Below are 26,737 nucleotides of genomic sequence, written 5' to 3' on the forward strand. Positions count from 1 at the left end.
TAGGCATGAAACAAATTCAAATGGTTGACATTCTGTGCTTCTAATGCATCACTCAAAAGAGAGGCAAGAAACACCCACTATTGTACAGACAACTATTTTTACAGAAAACCCTTCCTTGAAATTAATCTTTTATCCGCAGCTTTTAGATGAGAGTATAATCTGTTGTAAACAGGGCACTGTGTTGTAAAACCAGTTTTTTTTAATTAAGATCTCTCTCCAAAAGTTGGAAAAACAGACTCTTCAGAATGTCTTTCAAATGTAGCATGTTCTGTTTGCTATATCATAAAGTAACTTTCCTTTGATTCCTTTTTAAAGATGTTTGTGTTCACAGCAGTTCTGTTTTTAAAAATTGTTTGAAATTTATATAAAATTCTGTACATGTTCACAAATTATTGCATAAACAGCATAATCTTCAATGACAGTATTCAGCAACACATGTCCATCTCGGGAAGTTCACGTTTCCCTTCTTGCTTTTTTCTTCTTTTTAACTTGTTTGGGCGATTCCCAGCTTTCTTCAGACTTTGCTGAAAGAAAAACCAAACAACAAAACACACATAACTACAGTGTTAAGAGTGAGAAAGTTTACACAGAATTGACTTTTAAAATCCTGGATAGTACATCCCATATTCTTATAAAGTTATTCAGAACAATCAACTAGCATGGTTTTTGAAGGAGACCCCTATTTACCTGCTTGTCCCAAATAGGCCATTTTGAAGTGCATCTAAACCAAAATTTGCTCATTTCAACCTACTTTATTTTTATACCACAAATAGAAGAAGTGAGATGCAACGGTAATTAATTTTGTTAATGTAATGTTTACATTAAGGTCATTATTTTTTTTTGCTAACGGGAAATAACGTACATGTACACAATTGACATTAATTGTTCACTTTTATCAGATTACACTATTTTTAAACATTAAGTGTAAGTGACATATCAGAATATTAAGCTATGTGAAGATGTGGTTACGTGGAATGCATAATCAAATAAAGAAATACTATGTTATTTTATTAGAACAGACTGCCTTAAAACATGCTGGCTGCCAAAAGTGGTAAATCAGGCAAAATATTTTATATGCTGAACACAAGAGATGTTCTTTCAATTGCTGAGGCATGAATCAGTCACAAAAGTCTTTATCTTTTAGAATTAGAACAGAGGGTTGCAAGTTGACACATTGACTTGAAAGACTGTTTAATTTATCCAAAATGAAGAAGCCAATTAGTGCAGCTGAATGAAACTAATATTACGAAATCATCTAATTTCTTCTACAGTCATTAAAAACTGGTTTAGTACTTCAACACTTATCCAAGAACTACTTACAAAATGTCAGTATTTATTAATCTCATTAAAAAGTCTAATTCAAACAGCTTTTTTTTTTTAAAAGCAATGCCTTTCACACCCTGACTTCCCTCTTTAATTCTTCTGTCTTAGCAGGCGAGTACTTCAGTACAACCACTTTTGTTGAGGACAACAGAGGATGTGTTTGACAACTCTGAGCACAGCATATTTTTAAAAAGCAATATATCCACAGTAGTTCAGCCTGATATACATGTTGTTGGGCTACAACAAAAATAAGTGCATCACCCAATACCTTTCTACTCCTGTATTAGCAACTATTTTCCTCCATGATTACTACATTTCATGGAAGCATATGGAAAAAAGATGTTAATAAGCTAAGTTGAGAAGTCAAAAAATCCCAGCAGGTTAAAGACTGGATTGCTTGAAAACTGAATTGCTTGTACAAATTTCTGGTAGCTAAACATCCTGTCAACTGCTATGTTAGCACCCATCTGTTCCACTGAAGACTCACAAGCAGGCCTTTGAAACAGTGTTAGCAGAACTACTTAGAGCATGGAGCTCCAGTCCTGATGGTGAAGTGTACATCCAAATGTCTGTTAAGGACTGGACAAAGCCAACAGACATTTTCAGTCATTCAAGCATATGAAGATGTTTTTTCCCCTCACAGTGAAAGCACATTTGCCAAAGTACTTCAACAAAAGCTAAAATATGGCAAGATATATAAATGAGATACATAACTACCCGATATGGCACTCTAAACCCAAACCTCAGGGCAAACTATGCTGACTGTATATGCTCTATTGGAAAAAAGTACACCCTGAATTCAGACAAATGAATTGTACTGAGATATACTTACTCTGTGGAGGAGGCACACTATTTTGCTTAATATTGGGACTAGAAACATCTGTCTCTTGCAGCATCTGTGGCACTTGGGAAGCGATCTTGTCAGAATCGCTCTCTGATACAATTACAGATGGCTCAGTAGAAACAGCAAGCGAAGGAGCCTCCTCAGGCTATTTGAAAAACAGGAAAAAATTTCCAAAGGTTTATTAAGTCATACAACAGTAAAACACAGTGTTATTTTGGCAGTATACTTAGCAGCTGCTGGAAAGATGGCATTGAAAAATTAAGCCAATATTAAAATCCTTTAAAATTTTACATCAAGGCTGCAAAACTATGACTGCCATCTAGTGCCAAAACTTTTAGTTGCATACGAGCAAACATAAAACCACACAAATGAATTCTTAAAATACATGACATGCAAAGAAAGGAAGAACAATTTAAAAATCACTAACATCCTAAAAAGATTCTAGAATACGTATTCAGAAGAGATGCAAGATGGTGACATGTATGCATTTGGTTGCAAGGCAATGGGGAAAGCTGTATTTGTACCTATACACAACTCAAAAAACCAAAATAAATCATAACTTTTATAGTATTTAGACAGCATTTGCAGTAATTCCTGTCAACTGCTCAAAACTGCATGCTTATATTAGAATTAACAGGTATCTGTGAGAGCAGTCAAAAAGTATTGCAGTGGAAACTACTGTAGGAATAACTGCCAAGATACTTGGCAAGTATCTTGGAAGATACTTGGAAGACACTCCTGGTATCTTCCAATTATCTGGTCTATCTTGATACAGAGACAAGATGTAGCTGTAGCTTACAGAGTAGGACTTACTAGAATTAAAATACAGTAAAACAGAACATTTTGACATTCCAATAGGAAAGTCAGAACATAAAAAACCCCATATGATCCCATAGCAGGTGATCTACTGACAAAAGGCTTCAAGTAAGAGTGTATTAGAAAACAGTGCCTCAGTCAAGCAGTAAACCCCAGACTTTGGGATGTTAACACCACATGACAGCCAGGACCTGGAATTATCACAACAAAACAGTGAAGTCTAGATCCAGCCCTTGATGGGGATGTACACAGATCCTAGACCATAGTTACCAGTTCATACCATTTCCATCATGGTAATATAAGCACGTCAGAACACACAAAAGAGAAAAAAAAATACACTTTTTAACTTCTTTTTTAACCTATCATACTGAGCAAGAAGTTAAACAGCTTTTAAAAAAAACACCACATGATTTTAGAGGGTAGCAGTTCTCTAACCTTTTATGAATAGAGGAGTTTGCTGTGCCCTTACACATCAACTGAAACAAGTTTTTTTAATAGCTATAATTGCAATATTTCTCTTAAATCTACTGAAAATATGGCAATCTTGAAGTTTTTAAATTAATATCAACCATGCTGACCAAATTAATTCCCATCCTACAGGATTTCCAAGATCAGCCAATATAGTTTTGTTAGGACAGTCACTCTCCACCTGTACGTAAAGCAACTCAGTTAAGATTTAAATGGCATACAGCTGTCTTGGGTTGACTAACAAACACATTGCAGCTTGAATGTTAAGGCATGCAGTATTACTGCAAGTGTAACTATACAGGTACATAAAGCATCATCTGGACATTTTTCCAAATGCCATATTTCTGTCTGAATTTTGGATAAGGGCAAGTGAATACTGATACCAAACATTAAGAATTGGGAACTACTGTTCATTAGGATTTCCTGTGTCAACAAATTACTTCAGAAAGGAAACCTGAAACAATGAATAAAGCCTATTTGATAACATCAGTAGTTATATGTGGAATTCTGCAATTTATTAATGAAGTCGTGTCCTGTGAAACTGTTACAAATGAAGGATTTCCAAAGACATCTCTTCATTTAAAACCTGCACCTACTGATAAAATGCCAAATGCTTCCACACAGCCCAATGTATCATACGGGAAAAATATAACCAGATGTGTTCAACATTCAGCTGTTTCTGTTCTTTATGAGGATATTCTGGATAACTTATTTGTACTCTAATATCAGTTTATTTTTCCACATATTTAGTTGTCATGTTTTGGAACATTTTCTCAGAACTAGACTACCTACCTTGGAAACTTAAGTCATTTCACACACAGATTCTTTCTAAAATTTTTTGGAACAGCCCAGTCAAACAACATTGAAAGGCATCTTTGCATGTGTGAAATTACACTAAAGCCAAATCTGATGGCAAGGAGACTTGATAAAGACTGATTGACCATCTGCATTGTCAGATACAACAATTCACAAATTGTCCTTTATCAAGTCCAGCTAACTTCCAGGGAATGTTGTTAATAATGGTTTTGTTTGTCCTTTGCCCCCCGACCACCTCCCCCTTTAATACACACTGTGTCCTGTTTCACAAAATCACCAACACAGCTATACATAGGCACATATATGAACAGATTGAATTTAAGACTCAAGTAACAGGAGCACTTTAAGCCCCTGCCGGCCCCAATAATACACAATGTAGGTCTACATCAGATCTGATGCCACCAAATCACCTAGGAAGTTGGGTATGGCTTTAAACACTAAACAACTGAGCAAAGTCTACTGAAACTGGGCTGATATTTTGGTAGTGCCATGAGAAAAAACACCCCACACCTAACTGCAGATCAAAAGAATCATTACATGCAGCTTTCTCTTTGATTTCTAAACAGCAAGGGCTATCCTTTTGGGGTGCACCAGTACACCTCTTTCTAGATGTCAAAAAGACACCTTGATATCGCAGTCCAAATAAGAGTTTTCTACATACACATTTTCAGCTATGGCCTCCAACAACACAATTTATTTGCTTTTCATTTTTTTCAAACAAACACACTTCCAGGAATAAAGCCACTTGCACACATAGGCAGATGTCTGTTTTTTCCAATACAGCTTCAAAACAAAAACCCACAAAAAACCCACCTTGCACTAGTCAGACAGAACAGGTAGCTGTTGCGAGACTTCCAATGGCTGAACTGAACCTAAACTAAATAATTACAATAAAAGCTCTACTTGATGTAGGGTATTTAGAATAAGCTAAAAGCATGTCTGAATGTGCTTTTCAAGACACGTGTTCTCAATAAACACTTTCTGTACTTTTTCTTCGGTGACTTCAGCCTCTCATAAGAGATGCGATCCTAATATTTTTCATTTGAATCTTAAGACCTTGGTATCTTTAGAAAAAAAATGCTTAGCAATTAAGAAGTAAAACTCAGTATTCTGATGGATATTCTGTGGTACCAAACTGCTGTCTCACTGGTATTGTTCATTCTTTATGGAACAGAAAACCATACTACTAGAAATGTTAAGTACTTCTTTCTACAATGTGATGTTTGTAGGGTAAGAGCATGCAAAAAAGCTGCTAGTTGAAGAAAGATTAACGAGAATTTGTATTCTCTAGAATATTTGTTTCAACGGTGAGCTGCAAACAGTTTGTGAATTGGTTCAAATAAAAACTTTTCTTATTCAGTCACTAACATTAAGCTCAGCACAGTCTTTAAAAATCAAATTTAGACTGCATTTAAGTCAGAATACAGTAAGCTAGTAACACTTCATTCTGTTGCAATGAAACAGTAAAATATGTTACTAGTCTTGCACTCAGACCTATTAGTTCTTACATTTCCAGATTTCAAAGTTTAACTATTGCTTGAATATTCAAACAAGAAAATAACCTGAAAGCAACTACTGATTTAGAAGATACTGCTTCTCAGAGTAGACATCCTTTTTAACACTCGTAACTGACCTATATCTAAAATTTAACATCTCCATCACCTTTATATTCGTAAACATAGAGCATGAAGCAGTGTTCTTACTGTAACCTTACCTACACAAATGAATGTTTCAATGGTCTTTGAGCACTTCCAAATCGGAAACTTAACAAACATTATTTTGTATCCCTACCTTAGCTGGTTCACTAGTACTTATGGTCTTCAGAGAAAAAGCTATTTCCTGCTGTGGTTGAACTTTTGAGGTATCCTCCTGAAATTCCTCTCCAGCTTCTCTATCCAGTTCTTCAGTGTCCTACAAAAGGGGGAGGGGAGGGAAAAAAAAAAAAAAAGAACCTCTGTTTGCAGTAAAGTTCTGACTCTCATTCCCTGCACATCAGTTTTGTTGTCATAAGCAGCTTCTGTAACTAAGAAAATCTATCAAAAAAAAAAATTAAGTACTAGGCTAATATTAGCCTATGCTAACACTCAAAATTTATAGAACAACATAACACAAAAATACCCATGGAACCTAGTAACACCCAGAAAGCACTACTCTTCATGCAATTTACTAACAAAAAATGCCAATCTCTGAATGAACTGCTCTTCACACTCCTGTGAAATTAAAATGAAGTTACTCTAAAAGCTCTGCAAAAGTATCACAGTGAGACTTGACTGTGCTCTCAATTCTGTGCTTTGTTACAAGTAAAATCTTCTTAAATGCAAGCACTGCATATTAATCTGTACAGTTTTCTATCATATATTAAGCTTTAATATTTGCAACACAATTTAGTCTGCTATGATGCCTGTAAAACAAACCTCTTGGTACAGAAACTGAAAATACATCCAAAGTATCCGAGTGTGTCTCAACGTCTACTCCTCAAACACTCTAATGGTGGAAAGCTTTCATTTTATATGAGGTATTAGAGTAGTTCCATTTGCTTATAGCACCAGAAGAATCCTGGGGTGGTGAACAGTAAATAGAACACAGGTCTCCAGTTTCAAGCTGGAAATATCTTCTTGAAACATTGTTCCTTCACTTATTTCCCTTGGAACCTTGTGAAAACAGCACCACAGTCTCAGTCTGTTCATTCTTCACAGGAAAGAATATATAGTTTTACATCTAGCTCTGAAGGTAGACTCTACTGCCTTAACACTCAAGTCAACAAATATGAGTGTGAACACTTAAGTGTAATCAGTTAGAAAGATTATCCTGTTTAAGTGAACATGTTCAATTTTCAGAGGATAAATATACAAATTTTAAGTCAGCTTCAAGTAGGACTGGCAAGTTAAATTATTAAACTGCTATAACAAGGATAGTTTATCTGATGCATTAGCAGTTCTGTCTACTTCTATTGAGCAACACCCCCCAGTTTTCCATAAAAATTTAATACAGAGAAACTCTCATCTTTAAACTGGTGACCTCCTAGACCAATGGATTGAAAGAAAAAGTAACAAAATCAGAATGGTTGGAGATCAATGGGTAGGATAAATTAATCTATTATTATGGAGAGCAAGATTCCACGTGACATGGAACATAAAAGGCAGCTCACATGCAACGGGAAAAATAATTTCAGAATGCTCTCACTCACCTTAAGATCCATGCAAGACATCTGGAAACATCTGTTAACCATAACCTATTAATCTTGACTTACATTTAGAGTCATTGCAGATACCAGACCATGATGGAATTCAATTACAAAGAAACTGCAGTCCTGGTACCCTCAATTTGAATTTGCCTCAAAAGAAACACTGCAAATTGACACAAGCATCCACCTCCACATAGACAACTTTTAAAAGATTAAAAGAATTCTGTGTAGTAAGAATTTAAATTGTTTTAATAAAATCTCAGACTGAAAACATCATAAAAAGCAAATCCAAAGCAAGAACAACTAAAGTAATGCTTTCCCCCTCTAATTCACCTAGTCAGCTTCAACTGTGCATTTAACATTTTTTTAAAGAATGTTAATTATGAATGGCTGTCACTACAAGCAGAAGCAGGATGCATTCTGAGTATACACTATTAAAAGCTTTTTCCTAATAGGAAATTACCTGTTTTCGTCTATTCAAATGTGATTGCCAAGTGAAGTGCAATCCGCTTTTACTATTTTTACAACAAAACTGTTTAAATGTAATTCTTCAAAAGCTACTTAAGTAACACAGAAAACTCCCAACCATCCTGTTTGCAAATACTATCTCATTCAAACCTGACTCACCAAGTAGCTGCACCTACTGAGTTCGAGGCACTGATACTTAGTACTTCACATAAATCAAGCTACAACAGTACTTCAGAAAACCACTATATTCTTACAGAATTGTACTTTAAGACAGCCTAGGAGAAAACTTCAATTTCTGCTAGCTATGCCCACCAAGGCAGCTGTCTTTAAAAGCACAGGAGGAGAAGGCTTCCCATACGGAGGAAAATTTCTCCTGGAAGCACCCCTACAGTACAGAATCCTGATTCAACAGAAAATAATTCTGGATAAATACTTTCCACATATTTCATGCTTTCCATAAATCCAGCAAAACTACGTTGTATTTACAAGTCAAACATGGAACCATTCAAATTAAAGGAAGTACTAGTAAGAGAAGGATTACTTTAACTCTCAAAAAACAATAGCAGACAATCCAATACCATAAGGAAGTGAATTTCCCCCAAATAATTTTTGCTTAAGACTATACAAAAGTAAGGTGATTTTGTGACTTCCTCACAAATTGCCTTTCAGACTACCCAGATTTTGTTCCATTTACCTGTGCAGGAGAGTTAGCTTCTTCACCCTGCTTCTTCTTTTTCTTCTTCTTTTTCTTGGATTTGCCACTTGTAGAACTCTGAAGAACTGGCTCTGCTTTTTCCCTTTCGTTATCTGAAGCCTTCATATGGGAATATAAGGTATTTAGCATTTAAAATGACAGTGAAATATGCCTTCTATAGACTAAACACAAATTAATAGCTATGAGGAATGGCATATAAAAGTATAAGTGAACACAATCTTATCTGTTCGGTTCATTTTAGGAAGACCACATTCTTTACATGCTATCCAGGAATATACATACAGGATTTGGAAATGAAAAAGGCAATAGAGTGCCATGCACTGGTGGCATGGAAATGCTGTTTTTCATTTAGAAAATTAAATGTTTTTAAGAAGTATTTATGAAAACAGATCTAAATCCTCATAGTTTACAATGATTAGGTAACCCTTATATTATGGTGAGACAAGAAGATATGAATATGCAGGTAAGTAGCTTCTACTTTGTCAGTAACAACATTCAGCATTCTCCTCTCTGTGTACACATTAAACACAGCTGTGCTACTCCTATCAGTGTAAAAGAGGTGAGAGATTACCTTTATCATCACCCTAAGTTACTTTAAGAAACAGTGGTAAGGGCAAAGTCTTGGAGCTAAGGAGAAAATATCACCTTTTACCTTCTGAACATCAGATATCTCTTCAGGTTGAGGAACAGAACCGACTTTTTCTTCATCTACCCAGTTTCCCCACTCTTCTGCTGGTGCATTCCAATCAGAGCTGGGATCAGCTGAAGAAAGTCCATCTACAAAGATTAAAAAGATTTTCAGGAATGTCTCCTTACTTTACAGGTGCTCTTTTGACAGTTTAAAAATAAAAAAATCTATGCATACACCCACTTCTTGATATCAAGATATAAATACTCATTTCTTGCATTTCTAAAAAAAAGCAAAGATTTTAATGATAGGTAGAAGACTTAAGTAATGAGTAAGACTTGGTTATTTTACAGAGCAATCTGACTAGAAACTAGTCACAGCAGCAGCTGGCTACACGGAATTGCTTTGATATATTTTTCTAGACTATGCGAAGAGGGACAAATTTAAGAGTTTTTCTCTATCTTAAATCTTCTTCCTAGTTTGTGAAAAAATTAAGATGAACTGTAACACTGATCAATCTTACTTTAGTAAGAATCCTTTACAAGTGATGTATCTGAAAGTGTAACTCTTACTGAGCCAGACTGACATAAAAATGACTTCTTTTTTTAATAACCTTATTTTTTCTAAGACTAAGTCCCTACTCCATTTTGCTGTAATTCATTTATGATGACGTTTATGTTGTCGCATAGGAACAACGAATTTAAAGGGTCAGTTATATAAAAATTAAGAATACGTAAAGGGAAAAACTAAGCCTTAGACTGTCTGTTTAGTAGAAAGTTACAGCAAGCTGATTTTAAACAGAACACCTTATAAAGGCCATCTTTCATTTCACATTTATATTAACATCACAAATATTTCTCTCCCTCAGTCTATGCTAGACTGAGGAAGGGGCAATCGTGGTCTGCCAACTACAGTGAGATTCATTTTAAACATTTGAAAATTAAGTGAAAATTAAAAGCAGTAATAAACCCAATTAAACTTACTGGCAAACATTACAAAACCAAAAATACACTAAGCGACCTTAAGATTACTTATAATAATTACTTTCCCACCTCTTGCTTTCATAGAAGAGTATAACCTCAATTACACTTACTTTGGACACTAAAGTTTTACTGATTAAAAAAAAAATTACTGCCCAACGTAACACTTAATGGTTTATATCCTGCCCTCTCACTTGTTGCTTAAAGAAAAAAAATCAATTCTTTTTTATTCGTAATAAAAATTAGCAGTATTTGTATGTACAAATTTCCTCGTCCTGACCCTGATAAAGCAGTAAAGGTGCATCTGTGTATCACATTGGCCTGAACTTCCATTACTTCCCCACTTCTATTAGCGTACATTTCCATTATTTGGCATCTATGACTGAGTTACTCTATTAAGAGAAGCTATAGCCATAAACATTCTATGCTCAGAAAAGTGAATAAATTATGCTTTTGATAATATGTAAAACTGATTACTTTCAAATGATTAACTGAAATGTGCTTCCCTTATCCTTAAACCAGATAAAAGACAAAAGATAAGTTTCAAAATGATCTGGTATCAGACTAGTCATGCCAAAACTGGTGGCATTAAGGACTGCATCAATCTGTTTCACTTCTGCAGTCATTAAAACAAGAAGTTGTTCTTAGAGAGAAGGTAACATGGAAGGCAGATTTTCAGGTCAACTTCTTAACCAATTTTTCAGGTCAATGACCTAATGAGAGGCACTAAATTGTTTTTCATAAACATTCTTAGATCTGACTGAATAAAGATATCAATTACAAGAGAGTTCAAAAAGTAAATTCAGGGCTGAAAGCTTTTTTCACAGGTACAGGTTCACCAGTAAATATTCAGGAATGGTGGTAACTTCATTATACTACAGCCTTGTTTAGGGAGAGACTGTGGTAAGAACTACAAGAATATTTTAAAATTTGCAGGGAGGGGAATGGGGAGAGTGAGCATCAATTTACTACAATTCCCAAGTAACTTCAGTGATTTCTACCCTGCATATGCCTTGCATACACATAAGAACTTCCTAATGTTTGCTAAATGAGAAAGTTAGACTAAATACAAGTCTTACATCACATGAAGTTTTCAGTAAGGTACAAAACCATGTAAAAGAAAACTCAGTGACTCAAATACAATCTGCTAAATACCTATAGTCATTTGCAGACTTGCAGTAGGTTTTTCTCATCATTTCCTTTAAGACTGTTTTAATTGATTACCAAGATTTTCTAGCATAAACCAGAACTACCTTAAAATGCATAAGCTCTTTCACTTCTGAGTTTCAATATCCAAGTATTTTTTCTAAAAATTAACCGTTTTCTATTATCACTCATCAAAATGCTTCTTCCTGCTTTCCTTGAACTGTCAATTAGCTCTACAGAGTAAAACATTCCAGGTTTTTCTTCATATGCTCACAGCTGCCTAATACAAGTAGCTAATATAAGTAACTAGACCTTAAAGTAATGGCAATTAACAAAATTTTGTTAATGAACATCTTAAGAGGAACATACTTAACCCAGACCATTCGTCATCAACAGGGGATTGAGGATGACTTAAATCCCACTGAAAATCAGACGTACCAGCCTGAGAAACTGACTCACTGTTGGGTCCTGAAAGGGAATAAATAAAAGTGTACTTGTAAGTTAAGAAGCTTCCCGAGTTTTCTTGGGTAAAGAAACTCCTGTCAAAGGAAAGACAGACAGAAGGCTCAAAGAAAAAAAAGTCTGACTTTAAGGACTGCACAGGACAGGAAAACTACAAGGCTCTTGAAAATGAGATATATTCATGTCCTGGTTTCAGATGGCATAGAGTTAATTTTCTTCGTAATAGCTGAAGCCAGGACAATTCAGAAAACAAGGAAGACAAAATTAAGTCAGGCAAAGGATATGGAAAAAAGAGGTAAGAAGGCTGAACAACGGCAGTCTGTAAGACTTATAGCAGTCTCCTCAAACTGAAAAAACAATGAAATTTTATGGGTAGTACAATTATTACCCTGTATCAGTAAGAACTCTTACAAGGAGAAGCCTAAAAGAAAAGAGTACTAAATACAAACCTCATCAATTACATTGCAGATACAGCAATTCAATTATTCATTACTAAGAATCCAATTCTCATTTGAAGCAAAAGGTTTCAGGAACATAAAAGCAGCATGACAAACAACAGTAAGGCCAATACCACCAGTCATGACAACAGAAAAGTGTTAGATATCTAACATCGGTATTTTAAGAACAATGAGGCACACAGAAACCATTTTAGGAAAAAACCCCCAAAAAATCCTTAACCGTGTGACTGAAAGAAATTAATACATTACTTTATGACAAGACTTAATTTTGAAATGAAGCTTAAATAGGACCATATAGCTACCTGGGTGTGTCTGTTTTATAAACAACTCTGCAAAAGATACCTCCAATGACAGAAAACCTTGACATGTTCTCTTTTTTGCTAGCCAGTCACAAGTAAGAAAAATATTAATGTGGCCGCTTTGCATTACAACATCGTTGGCTAAGGTGCATCAAAGATGATGACTATACTTCACTGTCTTCACACTTCTCTCAAAGTTGGAATGGTGGTACTGCAAATGAACCTCAGTCCAGTCTGTTGTCCCACTTTATTAACTAAACTTTCTCAAGGTTCAGCCCAAAGACTGAACTTGAATTCAAGTGGCTCCCCTGGGAAATGTTATTTTATTAAAACTCTCCATACAATTAAGACTTTGTTTCTTCTTTTTAAGACAAGGCTTTTGTAAGTTTTTCTGTAAGTTTTCAGTAAGTGAACTGTTCTTTGGAAAGTCTGATAAATCAGACCTTGGAAATAATAACTTCTTTTTTATCCTGGCTCAGATGCACACAGAGAATGAAGCACTCATGTGAGCTGTAGGACATGGAGCTTGAGATCCACAGTTAAAAGACTGCAAACAGGCTATGTTTACTTGCATTGCAAAGTACAGAAGTACTTGGCCAGCTACTTCCTAAAAGAAAATAGCCATGCCAAGCTCGTTAGATAATGGGAGTAAGCAAGAAAGCAGAAAACCTGACATACAATCCCTTTATTGTATAATAAATCACTGTAGCACTTATGTCAGTAGTTTCACACAAGATTTGTTATGAAGTCAGGTTTGCACTCTATAGCAATTTCATCCTTCAAAACAAGAAAACCCCAGAGCTCAGCTTTCCTGCCAATCATACAGAGAAAAGACTCAGAACTTCACATGCTGTCTATGGAACATATTTTAAAAGTAGTGCTTCAGTTCCTTGAAGGGAAAACACTCAGCCATCAAATAGATCAGGGTAAGCCGACTTTCTTAGAAAGCAATGTTCAGATCTCCAACTTGAGACACAGCAATACTGAGCAATCTCTTACAACAATTATTTAGACTCAACGCACAAACAGGAAGTCTAAATAAGAATTATCACCTTCTTATTGATCTAGATTTTGATTATCAATTTAGAACAGTTACTTCATTGCATAATTTGCCCATAACAAGAAAGCTTTCTAGGCTTTCATAAAACATGCCTTCCACTTGTTTACAGTTACCAGTACTATTTTCAAAGAACAATCAGAAAGATGCATATTAATAACACTTGGGAAATTCTATTTCCAGCTGGTGGGGTAGAAGAGAGTGGATAAGTCTTTGGAAGGGCACACATACCAGAAACTCCAGGAGTTAATCCAAATGAAGAGAAAGAAGTAGAATTCTGTTCAGAGGTATTAATCCTTGCATCCACATTCCAAGCAGCTGTGGGGGAAGGGGGTGGGGAGAGAGGGGAGGAAAAAAAAAAAAAAAAAAGAACTTCACACTGCTGGCAATGTTGAAAAAGTTAAGTATTTAAATTATGAATAGGGTCAAAAAAAACAGCAGAAGTTCCAGCCATGTTAACGTTTCACACAGAGGTCATTACTTTATTACATGAGACAATCAGTGCTGACAGAGATGTGACTGTATGAACATTCAGTCTGAAACAATTTTCAAGCTTTCTAAGATCTTGTTCCCTCTACAGCCTTTTATATTTTTATATACAAATATATATACACACACATATATATATATAAACTTCTCATAAAGGAAACATAGACTGTGTTTTGGGCCCCATACTATTATTCTTCTTCCTGTTATTGCAATCATCTAAGTTATTGAAAAGCGTATTTATTAACTCTGTAGGTGAAATCTAGCTTGGAACAAAATGTGTATGGGTTAAATAACAGAACTGAGTTCAGAACAATTTTTTACAAATAGGAGATACTGATTAAAAATTAACATATACTAGACTGTTAAGTGTAAAGTAGAAAATAAGCAGAAATAATCAGTGGCACTAATGTGTCAAACGAAACAGCTGGTTAAAGTGTGGTTCTAAATGAGAACTACTAGGACTTACAGTAGTTTCTATTTAGAATTGTATTTAGTTGGGGGAAGGGGAGCACACTCAAAACTGGAAAGAATATTCCAGATGCTGTTCAAGAAGTGGATAATCACTATCCCCAACCTACTGACTCCTGTTAATACAGCCCAGAATACCATTGGTGTCCTCTGCTGCTGGGGCTCATCTCCAGCTTGGTGTCCACAAGGACCCCCATCCACAGAGCTGCTCTCCAGACAGTCCACAGCCAGGGGTGCTTCCTACCCAGGTGCAGCGCTTCACATTTGCCCTCCTTGAACTTCCTCAGGTTCCTGCTGGCCTATTTCTCCAGCTGGTTTAGGTCCCTCTGTATGGCACCACTGCTCTGTACTGCATCAACTTGTTCACCGCTCTTCACTCAAGTTTGGTGCAATCTGGGAATCTGATGTGAGTGACACCCTGCTGCGAATGACACCCTGCTGCCTCTTTCAGGTCATTTATAAAGATGATAAGCAGGACAGCTCTAAGTACACAGCCCTGCAATATCCCCCCTGTTACGAGCCTCCAGGTAGAGTATAACTAACCACCACCTTTTGAGCCTGACAAATTTTTCAACCATCCTAACTTGGATACAATAATCTTGTGAGAGACAGTGCTGAAAGCATTACTAAAGTCATCATAGAAGACCTTCGCTGCTCTCCCCTCACCCACAAAACTAGTCATTTTATCAGAACAAATCAGTCTGGCCAGGCATCATGTATTCCTAGTAACAAAACCAACAACAAGCTGGTCAGTCACTAAGAACTACCTTATTAGAATATACAGCAGAATACAGCTAACTGGAATGTGAGAAGAGCCCTTTGCCTCTACGTGGTAACAGTAAAGCTTCCAATGGTATAACAGGTCTAGCCTCAGGCACAACATTTCAAGATATGCGAGACAAGAGGTCAAGACTAAAGCAACTTTGCTGACTACAAAGGAACACTGCTTTCCAGAAGAGACCAAGCTCACAGACTGAACAGTGGGAAGGACCATATTACAGCATTTACTAATAAGTTTAAGGTTGTTGCCCAGAGACAAAAAATAATTAATAATTATCTTCTCCATTATTATTATGGACAGTACAAGTGATGAAGGCAAAAAATTGTACCAGAGAAGACTAAAAACAATTTCTAATGCGAAAAACAGTGTAACGCTAGATGCCACAAGAGCTGAACAATCTTTATGCCTGAAGCCTAAGCAACCATCTGCCAAAACAAAACACAGCTGATTTGATCATGTTGGATCAACAGAATAGACTTACGACCTGGGTTTTAAGACATTCATTAAAAAAGTTACAATTCAAAATGACTTAGTAATCACTTTCAAAGTTTCAGGAAAGTGATATAAAAAAAAATCGATTCCTTCAGAAATAATTTTATTTTGGATAAGCTCCAAAAACCCAGTTGAACTGTAAACAGAGACATCGATGTTAAGCCTAAGTTAATCAGAACTTAGAGTAAACAGAAACTGCTTAGTTCAAATTTCACCAGATGACTCCAAGATTTTTTTAATATATAAAAATAAAGCTATTTAAGAGAGTCACTACTTAAAAATATACTTATGTAAAAAATGCTCAAGTGAAGCAAGTACTCTTCGGAATAGCTCACCGATAGGAGTGAACAAAGAACGCTCTTTCCAGGGCCTGCCCACCAGGGTTACACCCCAGTCTTTTCCATTTCCATTAGCATCTCCAGTGTCCTGGCCCCAAGCTGATGTCTCACTCTTCCTCTTCCCAGCTGCAGTTGAGGGAACAGCTGTCCACTTCTCCTCCCCTACACCAATCTGTGAGGAGATTTTTACAGACTTCTCATTCCAGCTTCCTCCATTTACTGTATGGCTTTCACTCAATCCTGGAGACACTTAAATACAAGCATAGTGAAAGCATTATACAAAATAAGAATTGGATGAAGAATTAAAATATTACTTACATGCACGTATACTTAACAATAAAAAAAGAGCATAAATGAACAGCAGTTTTGCTACACCAGTGTGATACAGAAGAGCTGCTGCTCTGTCTCAGCTGATTTTCCAGTTCAGGTGATATGCACCATCTGTCTACTAACTTGAAGAGTAAGGAAAAACCAGCATGCAATTGCACTCTCTTTCCTGTGTTCCTTTCTTTATAGGGCTGATACCTTGGTGAAGGAGTGCCTCGAGATAAAAAAAAAATAAAAATAAAAGGGGGTGGGGGTACTTCCAACACTGCCAGCTAATTTCTCTTAGAGTATGGTGATAATTTGTGGAAAGCCAAATGCACTACATGGAGAATAATTTCTGTTTCATAACCGTATACAACAGTTCTCTAGGCAGGAAGTCGAAGAAATTACCAAGGATTAGGAAATGCTTCCCAAACACTACACAGAATTTGCTAAGAACACAGCTATCATATTGACTACAGAGTCCTTCAAAGTTAGAGGAAAAAAAATCATGGTAACATGCTCAAAATAATTCAGAGGTATATTTTATATTACATTAAGGTAAAAGACCACAAGTCTATCTGCAACAGTCTACCCTGCTGAGGAATTATTAGTCATAGCAAGTTTAATGTATACTTTGAGAGAAGTCAATAGTACATTGAGACATAAAGATCATTATAAAACTTTTTAAAAAATTATTTTTATGCCCGTATAAAACAAAGGCTAATGGTCACCTGGTACAGCCAGCCTGACCTCCTACATATCACAAATCTTTCTCAGAGGGCTCTGTATATCAAATCCTGTCTCCTTCTTTTTGTATATGCAATGTAAACAACAAACAAGCTTCTCATTTACAAACGATTAAGAAATATCTGCATATTGCAAGTGTAACACTTAAAGAGTCAGCCAAAACCTGATGCACAAGTCAGTATCATATGCCAAAGACTACAGACCAAATATTTCATTTCTCAAATGAACTCATAGCTCAGGCAGCATGAACATGCCACACTCAAGGTGGCCTCACCAGCAAAGAACTGATCAGGTGAAATATGCCTAGATTTTGTTAGGTAAATCATTTCCAACACAGACAACTGTAAGGTTACCATAACTGTGCCTAAAAACACTGCCCCTTTCTCTATACAGCTCCACAGCACTAACATTGTTCCTGTCAGTCAATATCTTCTAAGGGTAATATGACATCTTAGGGGAAAGCAAGAACAAAACCAGCAGGGACAGAAACCAAAGCCTAGCTGATAGAAAAACTCTTCTGCAACCTTGCAAAAAGACAGCTGAAGTCCTGAAGCAGGAGCTTGATTATTCTGTGTTTCTCATACTAGTCTCCTGTCACAAACATTTACCTTCTATATGACCAGTAAGTTTTCTCAGAATCACAGAACACTTAAGATTGGAAGGGATCTCTGGAAGTCACCTAGTTCCACCTTCTGCTCAAAGCACAGCGAACTTAAAAATTATACCACTTTACTCAAGTTCTGGAAATCATAAAGGCTGGTAGTTCAAACCATCTCTGAGCAACCTTATGAAGAGCTTTTTTCCTTCTGGCCAGTCAGAATTTCCCTTACTGAAGCTTGATTGTCTCTTGTCCTTCCATAAAGCATCTCTGAAGAATACAGCTCCTTCCTTCTATGCTATGGTCCAGGAAATTTGCATGGGAAGTAAAGCTCTCAAAAAGCTGTAGAAAGTCATTCACTATCTGGACCTGGGTGCTTTTAATGATTAATTTGTTGACTTGCTTAATTGCACTGATTACTTTTCATTAAAGCAACACTACTAATGTTGGCTACAAGTAAGAAACAACCATCTTGATTTCATTATGTCAAACGAACTCATTTCAAGTATTACTATAGCAATATCTCTTATCAGAAAACCACCAGGATGCACTAGTCAATCACAGCCTAAAAATAGCCAAATACTTTAACAATTATGTATGACATATATAACATCAAGTATTTTTATTTACAAACATACATTTGTATTTACTTTCAAAACGAATGTAAAGTATGCCTCAAAGGAGCATGCAAAGAACTGAGTAACTCATGTGTATACAATCTGAAACAAGTGCAAACTTTACAATAACCAGGACTGGTATCTTTGAGCTCTCTGCAGTTATCTATATTAAGTTTTTCTTTGAGCTAATAATCAATTCACTAACACAAAAAAGTGAGTAAGTTTGAAAAATTAGCATAAAGAATTTAAGTGGAGCTTGAGAATAAGCTTTACTGTTCTGTAAATAACAATTTGTATAATAGGTAACCTGGCTGAAAATTCTGGATAACAAATCCTTTTTCTACATATAATAGAGACTGTTTTCTACCTGTTAAGAAATAAGTGCAACTTAGAAGTGTAACATTTGCATAGCCATAAAAGCCAGCTGCATAATAAAGTTCCAGATCAGTAACCGCACAAGACCCTGCGCCAACAATTTGTGTTTTCACTTCTGTAAAATGCTTTTCTAGTTAATTAGGATGCCTAATAATGAAAGCCTTTTACCTTGTGGAATTGATGACTCTCCCTTTGCAGGCTTAGAACTGCTAACTTGTGCATTCAGAAGTGTTTCACCTGATTAAGAAGTAAGAGGACACAGAGCCAGAGTAAGTTTCTTCAAATAGCAACACCTGTAAAAATCTTCTAAAAGAGTATCCATCACTGATACTTTAAGAAAAAAAACCACACACATCAATAACTTAAAACAGATTAAGACATTTTCAGAAAACTTAATAAAATTAAAATGCTGTATTTATTTTTGTGTTTATTTTGCAGACAGAATGAACTGAAAACTGATTTAGGGCCTATAAATGAAGTAACTGCACATTTCAAAGAACTCTAGCTAGTTTCCCCAAGAATGCTGAGCAGAAATCTAAGACAGAGGCTGTTCTTGCAAGTAAAGGGCAGCTCTAAGTATTTCAGAAATATATATAGCTATTTCTAACATCTAGTGTTTTCATGATAAGGTAGATAACAGATGAATTCTTTTCAGATTAGCCTGGTACAAGGTGATACATAAGAACATACGATGCATAAAAGGACTCTGGCTAGAGAGAGGTTACAGTAGTTATTGGCTAGCCACAGAGTATGTAGACAGTTGGAATTATCATTTCTTGAAGCTCTTTGTGTGTAAGTGGGCAGAAAAAAGAAAACAGGAAACAACTGATCTGGTCCTCAAGGACAAGAACCATGCACTCAGTCAAGATACAAACAAGAGGCAATAAAACCACCAGGTAAGGTGTGCAAATTTCAATATATTGTTACATAGTACCAGAGAGTTGCCAGGCTCAGTTTTTTAGCCACCTTTGCTAGAACATCAAGTTTCATCTAATTAAAGCACCAAGTGTATCAGTAGGTTAAAAGTATGTCACAAAGCTGAACTGTGTCTTCAGATTCTTTTAGCTTCTTAAACCATTTCTCAGTTGCAGCCAAATATGAATTCCTGTGCCTACTCACAGTTTCAATCAGCCCATACAATTTTTTTTCTTAAAAAGTAGCAGCCATAGAAGCTAAAGCCTACATTTCCTTATTGAAGCCTTAGCTATAATAATTGATTACTATGTCTCAGCCAGATGTGCCCCACAATTATGAACAGCCTTAGCACAGGTACTACTAAATCAATGGGGAAAACACATCTACATGTTAAGCAGTGAATGATCTGTAAAGAGAAGTCATGGGCATAACCTTCCCACAAGGAAGCGTTCAAAAATTTAAGGAGTTGGTGCTGCCTGCAGCAGTGCCGAGGGTACCTTTGAAGTTTCCAGAAACATAAAGGGCAAAATCAGCCAAGCACAAGTGAAGGAATGGGGACACAGGCCTATGCAGCTGTGAAGCTACTGACAGAGCACCGGTGTGGAAGCCAGTGTCTCAGCCACTTACTCCAGAACATTCCCTCCTGAGCTTCCCTGAAAGCGTGTCTCAGAGAAAGGGGGATTATTTCAAGCCATGTAAAGGTACTTCTTGTTGTGCAAAAATTTCCACAAGAGTTACACCTCCAAACATAACTACCATATATCCAAAACACTACTTAAGCATTCAAATAAAGTTATCTTTCTAGAACATGCTCACAAACCTATCGACCATCATACCTTTATTCTTTCTGAGACCAACCGGAAGTGATGGTGTAGGAATCAGTTGTTCAATGGATACAGTAACTGTATTTTCCACCCCTTGGGGATTTGATTCTCCTGAGCCACCATCTGTCAGCCCCTTGTCTCGCTTACGCTGCTGTCGCTTCTCTCTGTTACTGATTTTAGTTTCCCAGGTTCCTAAAACATCCCCCAAATGAAAACATCACTAAATAAGTCAGCAAAAAGGAAAGAGTTTTAGCTTGTTTCATATCGAGCTGAAGTCTGAGTACAGTTTCAGTTTAAAAATCAGACATGGCAGTCCGCTTCAATATTAGTTTGAAAACATGAACAACTGGCCAAAGTAAGTTTTTCTAGAGGCAACATGAACGAAACATGGACAACATGTGGGCCCTACTATTCATGCCTTTTCTCAGTTTTTGTAAGTTTAAGTCAAAATCAGTTGAAACTATTAAATACTGTTGTTTCAAAGATCAGATTTCCAGATATAATATGCAACTGTAGACTTATGACAAAATGAGTTTTTTATTTCTTTATGAAGCAAACAAGTAAACTTTAAACAGCATTTAAGCCAAAATATGTCGAATTGCATTTTTTTGCGTGTGTTTATGTTCAGTACCTTCATCAACTTCCTTTCCATCTAGACGTGACATATCCTGAACCGTTTTAGCATCTCCCTTTGATTTCTTTTTCTTCTTTGACTAGAATAAAAATAAAACATTATCTTAATAATTACTTAGTGATCACTTGTCATAGTGATTTAGAATTCCCCCCAATGAAATACAGGAGTAAATTTAAATCAAATTTGCCTGAACAACCCTCAGTATGGACAGTCCCATGAAAGGAATACTAAACAATACTAATTCCTAAACATAATTTAAGACTATTGGAGTAACAGTACATAAATGGCAGGTGGGGGGAACGATTACTTATGCTACAGAGCACAAAGCCTGGCAGAAGAAGCTATGCTGATGGCATCACAGTTACAGGGGAGTATGAACTGACTGGCAGGCAGATCCCACTCCGGCAAAATCTGTTTTGTGCAGAAGCAAGTATAAAGTTATACCTGGAGAAATAAAGAATGCCAGTGACTCCTTTTAAAAGGAGCGGGTAAGAATTCCAGCTTGTAAAATGACTTAAAACAGGAACTGTCATTACAGTCTTTATACTAAATATACAGGGTTTATTCTCAAGGTTTCACCAGTTATGGCTTCTTGGCTATACGAGCAGAGATAAATGAAGAGGAACAGGGATGACTACTTCTGCAAGCAGTTTTGGTACAACAGGTAGCAATATAAAATGCTAAAATATAACACTGAGAAAAAAAGATGAAAAATGACCCAAGATATTGGGAGAGACTATATTGCAGAAAGCCTTAGAGTTTAATCTTTTGATAAGCTAAAGCGATGGCAAATTGACTTGACTACCACCTTAGAAAGAAAATACAGTACTGAAAAGCTTTTCAGTCTAGCTAAGAAAGGTGTGAGAACTACTAGATAAACCTGAAAGGAAAAAGATACTTTTATCCACTCAAATACTTTAAGCGTAACTATTCACTGATTCTCTGGAATATTTGAATAAGGATATTCTTAGAACGCTGGATGGCTTTCTGGAATACATGCTTCTGCCTAAGCAGTAATTGCCAACTTTATATCCAAGTTCAAACTATATGATTTCCTAGTCTTAAACGTCCAAGAAGAGTCTAACAATCTCTCTAGAATTTGGAATTGGTAACACCTAAATTATCAACCACAGCTGCAGCAGATATCCTATGAGCCCACAATGGCACGCGTTCACAGGCCTTTGAGTTAGCATGCCCAAAAAGTATCATGTAGCTTCGATATAGGTACTGAAAGAAGTATAGCTTGTTCATGCAGCACCAGATGATAAAAATTTCACTGCTTATATGCAATGCTGTGCCAACACAGCTGTAACACTTGGGGAGCTGACTTGAACAGTTAACGCATGATTTACTGCACTAGGGGACCCACAATACAGATGCACCCAAACTGAATTATCTAACTTATCTGCTCAGGAGACTACTTTCACCCACACACCAGCTATCTAACATCTGAAGAGACTCCAAAAGAGAAGGGTTGGTTTCAAAAGCAACTTGAGAAGAACTGGTTCTAAGAATATGAACAAGACAAAACATTTGCCAGAACACCTTCTAAGGAAAGAATTAGAAAGGAGAGTGAAAACCACCATGAAAAACAGTTATGAATTGCTTCTTGGAGCTCAAGCAAAGGAAAGATTATTAAGTTTGTAGATACATCTCCCATTTTCAGCTACATTGAGAATGGAAGTCAAGGGCTTAGAATCTCCCACCCACAAAGCTGTAACTACCCAGCTGTCCTCTGGCAGTAAGAGAACATCTGAAATGATTTCAGAAGTCTCCCAGACAGCAGTTTAAGATGACTGTATCAACATAAAATTTTACACTTCTCAGGAAAACAAAGTTTAACAGATTAAAAAATAAGTTTGTTACTAAAAAACACTGTTTAAAAAAAGATTAAGAAGTAAAATCTTGAAAATATATCTACTTTCCTGAGTTACCAGAACCTGATTTGAAAAACCAGAATCATAGTTATCCAATTTACTCTCCACCTGCCAAACTTAATCTCAGTAACAAACTGACTGAAACAGCAAGAGATGGTAAAGGCTACTCAGCAAGCTAGCTGATCATTTTGCAGAAGCCTATTCATTCAAAGTGTCACCTTCTGCAACACAGAAAGCTGCCAGTGTTGGCTCTGCCACCAGTCAAAGAGCACATGAGGAACTCAGCAGGCCTGCCACAGTTTTTTTTAGTCTTTAAGATATACTGTCCCCCAAGCAAGAACAAAAGAAAAGTAAACCTTTCTTCGTCATCCCTAATGGTCTATTTCTAGTATTCAAGGCAAGGCAGCCGTGTGTTTGCAAACACATGGGCAATGAAGTTTTACCATCCTGCAATCTCATCCACAAGGCCACTTCTTAGATACAGTCCCTTACACTAAAATCTACAAAAACCCCAACCCTGTACTGTGCAAGTCACTAAAATGTTAAAAAGGGAAGAAACTATTCAAATTGTCAAAAGAATCATAAACCCTATGAACAGCCAAAATCCAGGTATTACTCAAAGCTTCCCCCTGATAGCGCAGAGCAAGATGACACAACTTAAATGACTATCCTGAAAAAACATGCATGAAATTCACAACCCTGAAACAGCTAAGATACAGAAACACGGAGTGCGGTTTTCATTGAAAGCATATATTCAAGCACACAAAAAGAAATCATACCCTTCAGGTCATATATTATATATATTTATATGTCTACACACATGCACATACTACTTAAATCCCACCCATTGCCTTACACCACCCATACCAAGTTATACAAAGACACATACGCAGGACCCCTTATATTTGTAACATTATAAACCTGCTACGAAGATTGTAACAAATGCCCTGAGAAGCTTAAGCAAATAATTAGATGCCTGGTAAAGTTACCTGTAGCTTAAAGAAAGTTCTTGAGTATGTTTTTAAATGAAGGTTAACAATCAGTGCCTGCGGCAATCATGCTTTGCCCAGGGTTCTCCAAAGTCATACAAAAACAATTAGTTGAATATGTATACAGATGCTTATAGTGGTACTGATTTCCTGGAGCTGCAGCTTCAACTTAGTATTTTAAAATTCAGATCACTATGCTTGCAATTTTAAGGTAAAGTTCGAGTTACCATTTAAACACCTTAACAACTCAGAAACCTGCTTGAGATAAAGTGAAAGTTGAGAAGAATAATATAGTTATTCCTTCAGGATCAAACTTTATTATGTTATTGAAAAAATCCCACAAAGTCAGTCTCATATGCAATACATGGAAAAGAGAAAGAAGTGCACAGCATAAAATTTTAAGGCAAACCCATTTCACAGGAAAGTCTTTATTTGCCAAAGCTAAAAACATTTAGAGTCCTATAGCCAACTAACAGGATCCTTTAGCCAACACCCTAACTGCAAAAGAAGTTATTATAGGATAGTCAAGCTTAAAGCTTGAACGAGGTAAACAAATTACAATAATCAACTACTGGTTTCTGACTGTTTATGCATAATCATTTATTTTTCCAATACTCCTCAGTATAGTTAGAACAAATCCATTTTGTTGAAGGAAGTAAGTCAAAAATCCACGACAGTAGGAAAATTTAACGAACGTTAGCAAGAGAGCCAAGCCAAAATTTATCAACAAACACCTATCATAAATATATCCATGTTGCCTACAAATGATAGTATTTATGATAAGGCTAGAAGATATTAGTTCTCACAGTGCAAACACACGACATTGCCATTAGTACGGTTGCCTTTTACATAAAGCTACAGACCAAGCTTTAAAAAGATGTTTTAAATGTAGGTGTTAAATTTGCATTATAAAAAGCTCACACCAGACTTCAAAACCCGTATTTATCATCAGAAATTAAGAACTCTAATCACCAATGGATACATCCAACAAAAGGAATAAGCAGGCACGTGGTCTTCATCCTTTGACTAGTAGCCCTCCAATTGTTAGACCATTTACAAGCCACTTAACAATACTATCATTACGTTGCATCTCCATAGAAGCCAGCAAAGATGAAACACAAACTCAATTTCAGTAGGCTTAACATTCTTACATGGTGAACAGAGGTATCAGTGTTTAGTGGGGAGAGGGGTTCACTTGATGCAAACATTCCCTGAAAAGGTATGATCTCAGAAGTTAAGAAAATACTGCTTTAGCTCTTTCCCACACTAGATTAGATTAGTACTCTTCATAGTAGAAAATATTCTTCACTCATGTAAGTAACTTGATTTTAAATCATGAGTTATTAGATATGGGAATAACACGCACTAAACTTTGACATTGTCGTGTCATATCCATAACTGACCTTTTCATTCTTCTTTTCTATGTCCACAGGCTGCTTTATATTTTCTTTACGGACAGTTCGTATTACTTCATCTTCAGATACATCAAGGAAAGACCGTCCATTAGGCTGTGTAAACAATAAATGTGAATAATAAAAAATTTGGAGAAAGGTGAAACAAAGCTCAAATTACACTATTACTGAAATGCAACTATTTGTTGACTGAAAAATGCTCACAAGGTTATTAAGTAAAGCAGACAGAATTGAAGATTGGTGTTCAAAATATATACTGCAATTCTATATTTACCAAACAGAAATGAGAAAGGAAAAAAACAGGGCTCCTCATTTCATCTCAGTTCTACTCAACACAGGACTTGCTTATCAAAAGGTAAATTCCTGAAAGTTACCAGCTTTCAGAACAGCTACAGTTCTCTGCCACTGTTCTAAAAATCGATTCAGAACAGCTACAGTTCTATGTGCCATAAATTATCTAGTTAAATGAACACATTTACCACTGTGTACCAGTTCAGGAACAGGCTGAATTTTAAAATAATTTCTACCTTGACCAAATTCCTGCAATTTCTACCTATGCATATCCCTCACAGCTCATTTCCTTCACAAGTTATCTTCATAGTAGAACAGAAATTTGAAGTCAAACACAAAGCATGACATCCCATTGCTCTTTTCAAACCGACTTGATTACAGTCGTTACATTAGTCTACACACACCACCACCCACCCCCCCCCCCCCCCGCCTCAACAAAGAAAATTAGCATGTATTTAACACAAAGTTAAAACTCTGGACGGTCATTAAATTAGTCTTTATCAATCACCCTTAACAGCAAAGGCATATATGTTAGCCTCTCTATTCCCTATGCAAAAACGTAACTTTAGTAATGTTTTTTGCTAACAAGAAGCTATGACTGAAGTTATTGTGCTTAACTGCAGAAAACATGAAAATAAGCAAAGTGTTATACTACTGTTAGCCATTAATTTCACTGAGTGAAAAACAATTGCCAAGAGTAGTAACTGATACTGAGTCCACACAAGTTTCATATTGATTCACATTCATAATGAATCCGATAAAGACTGAAAATTAAATGAGACATTAAGCATAAATAACTACTGCTTTATTTAAAAAGAAATTGCAGAAATTAAAGTTCAAACTATATTATCTTTAGTTATTTTTACTAAAAAAAACCAAAAGCTATTTTAAGTCTGCACCACACGAACCTGATCACT

The 26,737-nt window shown here is 36.1% G+C and overlaps 1 protein-coding gene across 1 annotated transcript in view; it reads right to left on the reverse strand.

Annotated features, from left to right (window-relative positions):
- Nucleotides 1–453: 453 nt before the first annotated feature.
- Nucleotides 454–26,737, reverse strand: part of MTDH (metadherin) — a gene marked incomplete at its 3' end in the record, with an annotated part of 32,067 nt that continues 5,783 nt past the window's right edge. Inside the window, exons 2-13 of the mRNA XM_082015422.1 lie at nt 25,521–25,625; nt 21,249–21,330; nt 20,630–20,809; nt 19,047–19,115; nt 16,230–16,481; nt 13,896–13,982; nt 11,758–11,856; nt 9,287–9,411; nt 8,614–8,733; nt 6,059–6,178; nt 2,156–2,312; nt 454–524 (exon numbers count right to left, since the gene is read on the reverse strand). Coding sequence (XP_081871548.1) covers nt 454–524; nt 2,156–2,312; nt 6,059–6,178; nt 8,614–8,733; nt 9,287–9,411; nt 11,758–11,856; nt 13,896–13,982; nt 16,230–16,481; nt 19,047–19,115; nt 20,630–20,809; nt 21,249–21,330; nt 25,521–25,625 — 1,467 coding nt within the window. The remainder of the gene's footprint in view (nt 525–2,155; nt 2,313–6,058; nt 6,179–8,613; nt 8,734–9,286; nt 9,412–11,757; nt 11,857–13,895; nt 13,983–16,229; nt 16,482–19,046; nt 19,116–20,629; nt 20,810–21,248; nt 21,331–25,520; nt 25,626–26,737) is intronic.

Source organism: Phaethon aethereus, assembly GCF_964289735.1.
Source record: "Phaethon aethereus genome assembly, chromosome: 2".
Lineage (NCBI taxonomy): Eukaryota > Metazoa > Chordata > Aves > Phaethontiformes > Phaethontidae > Phaethon > Phaethon aethereus.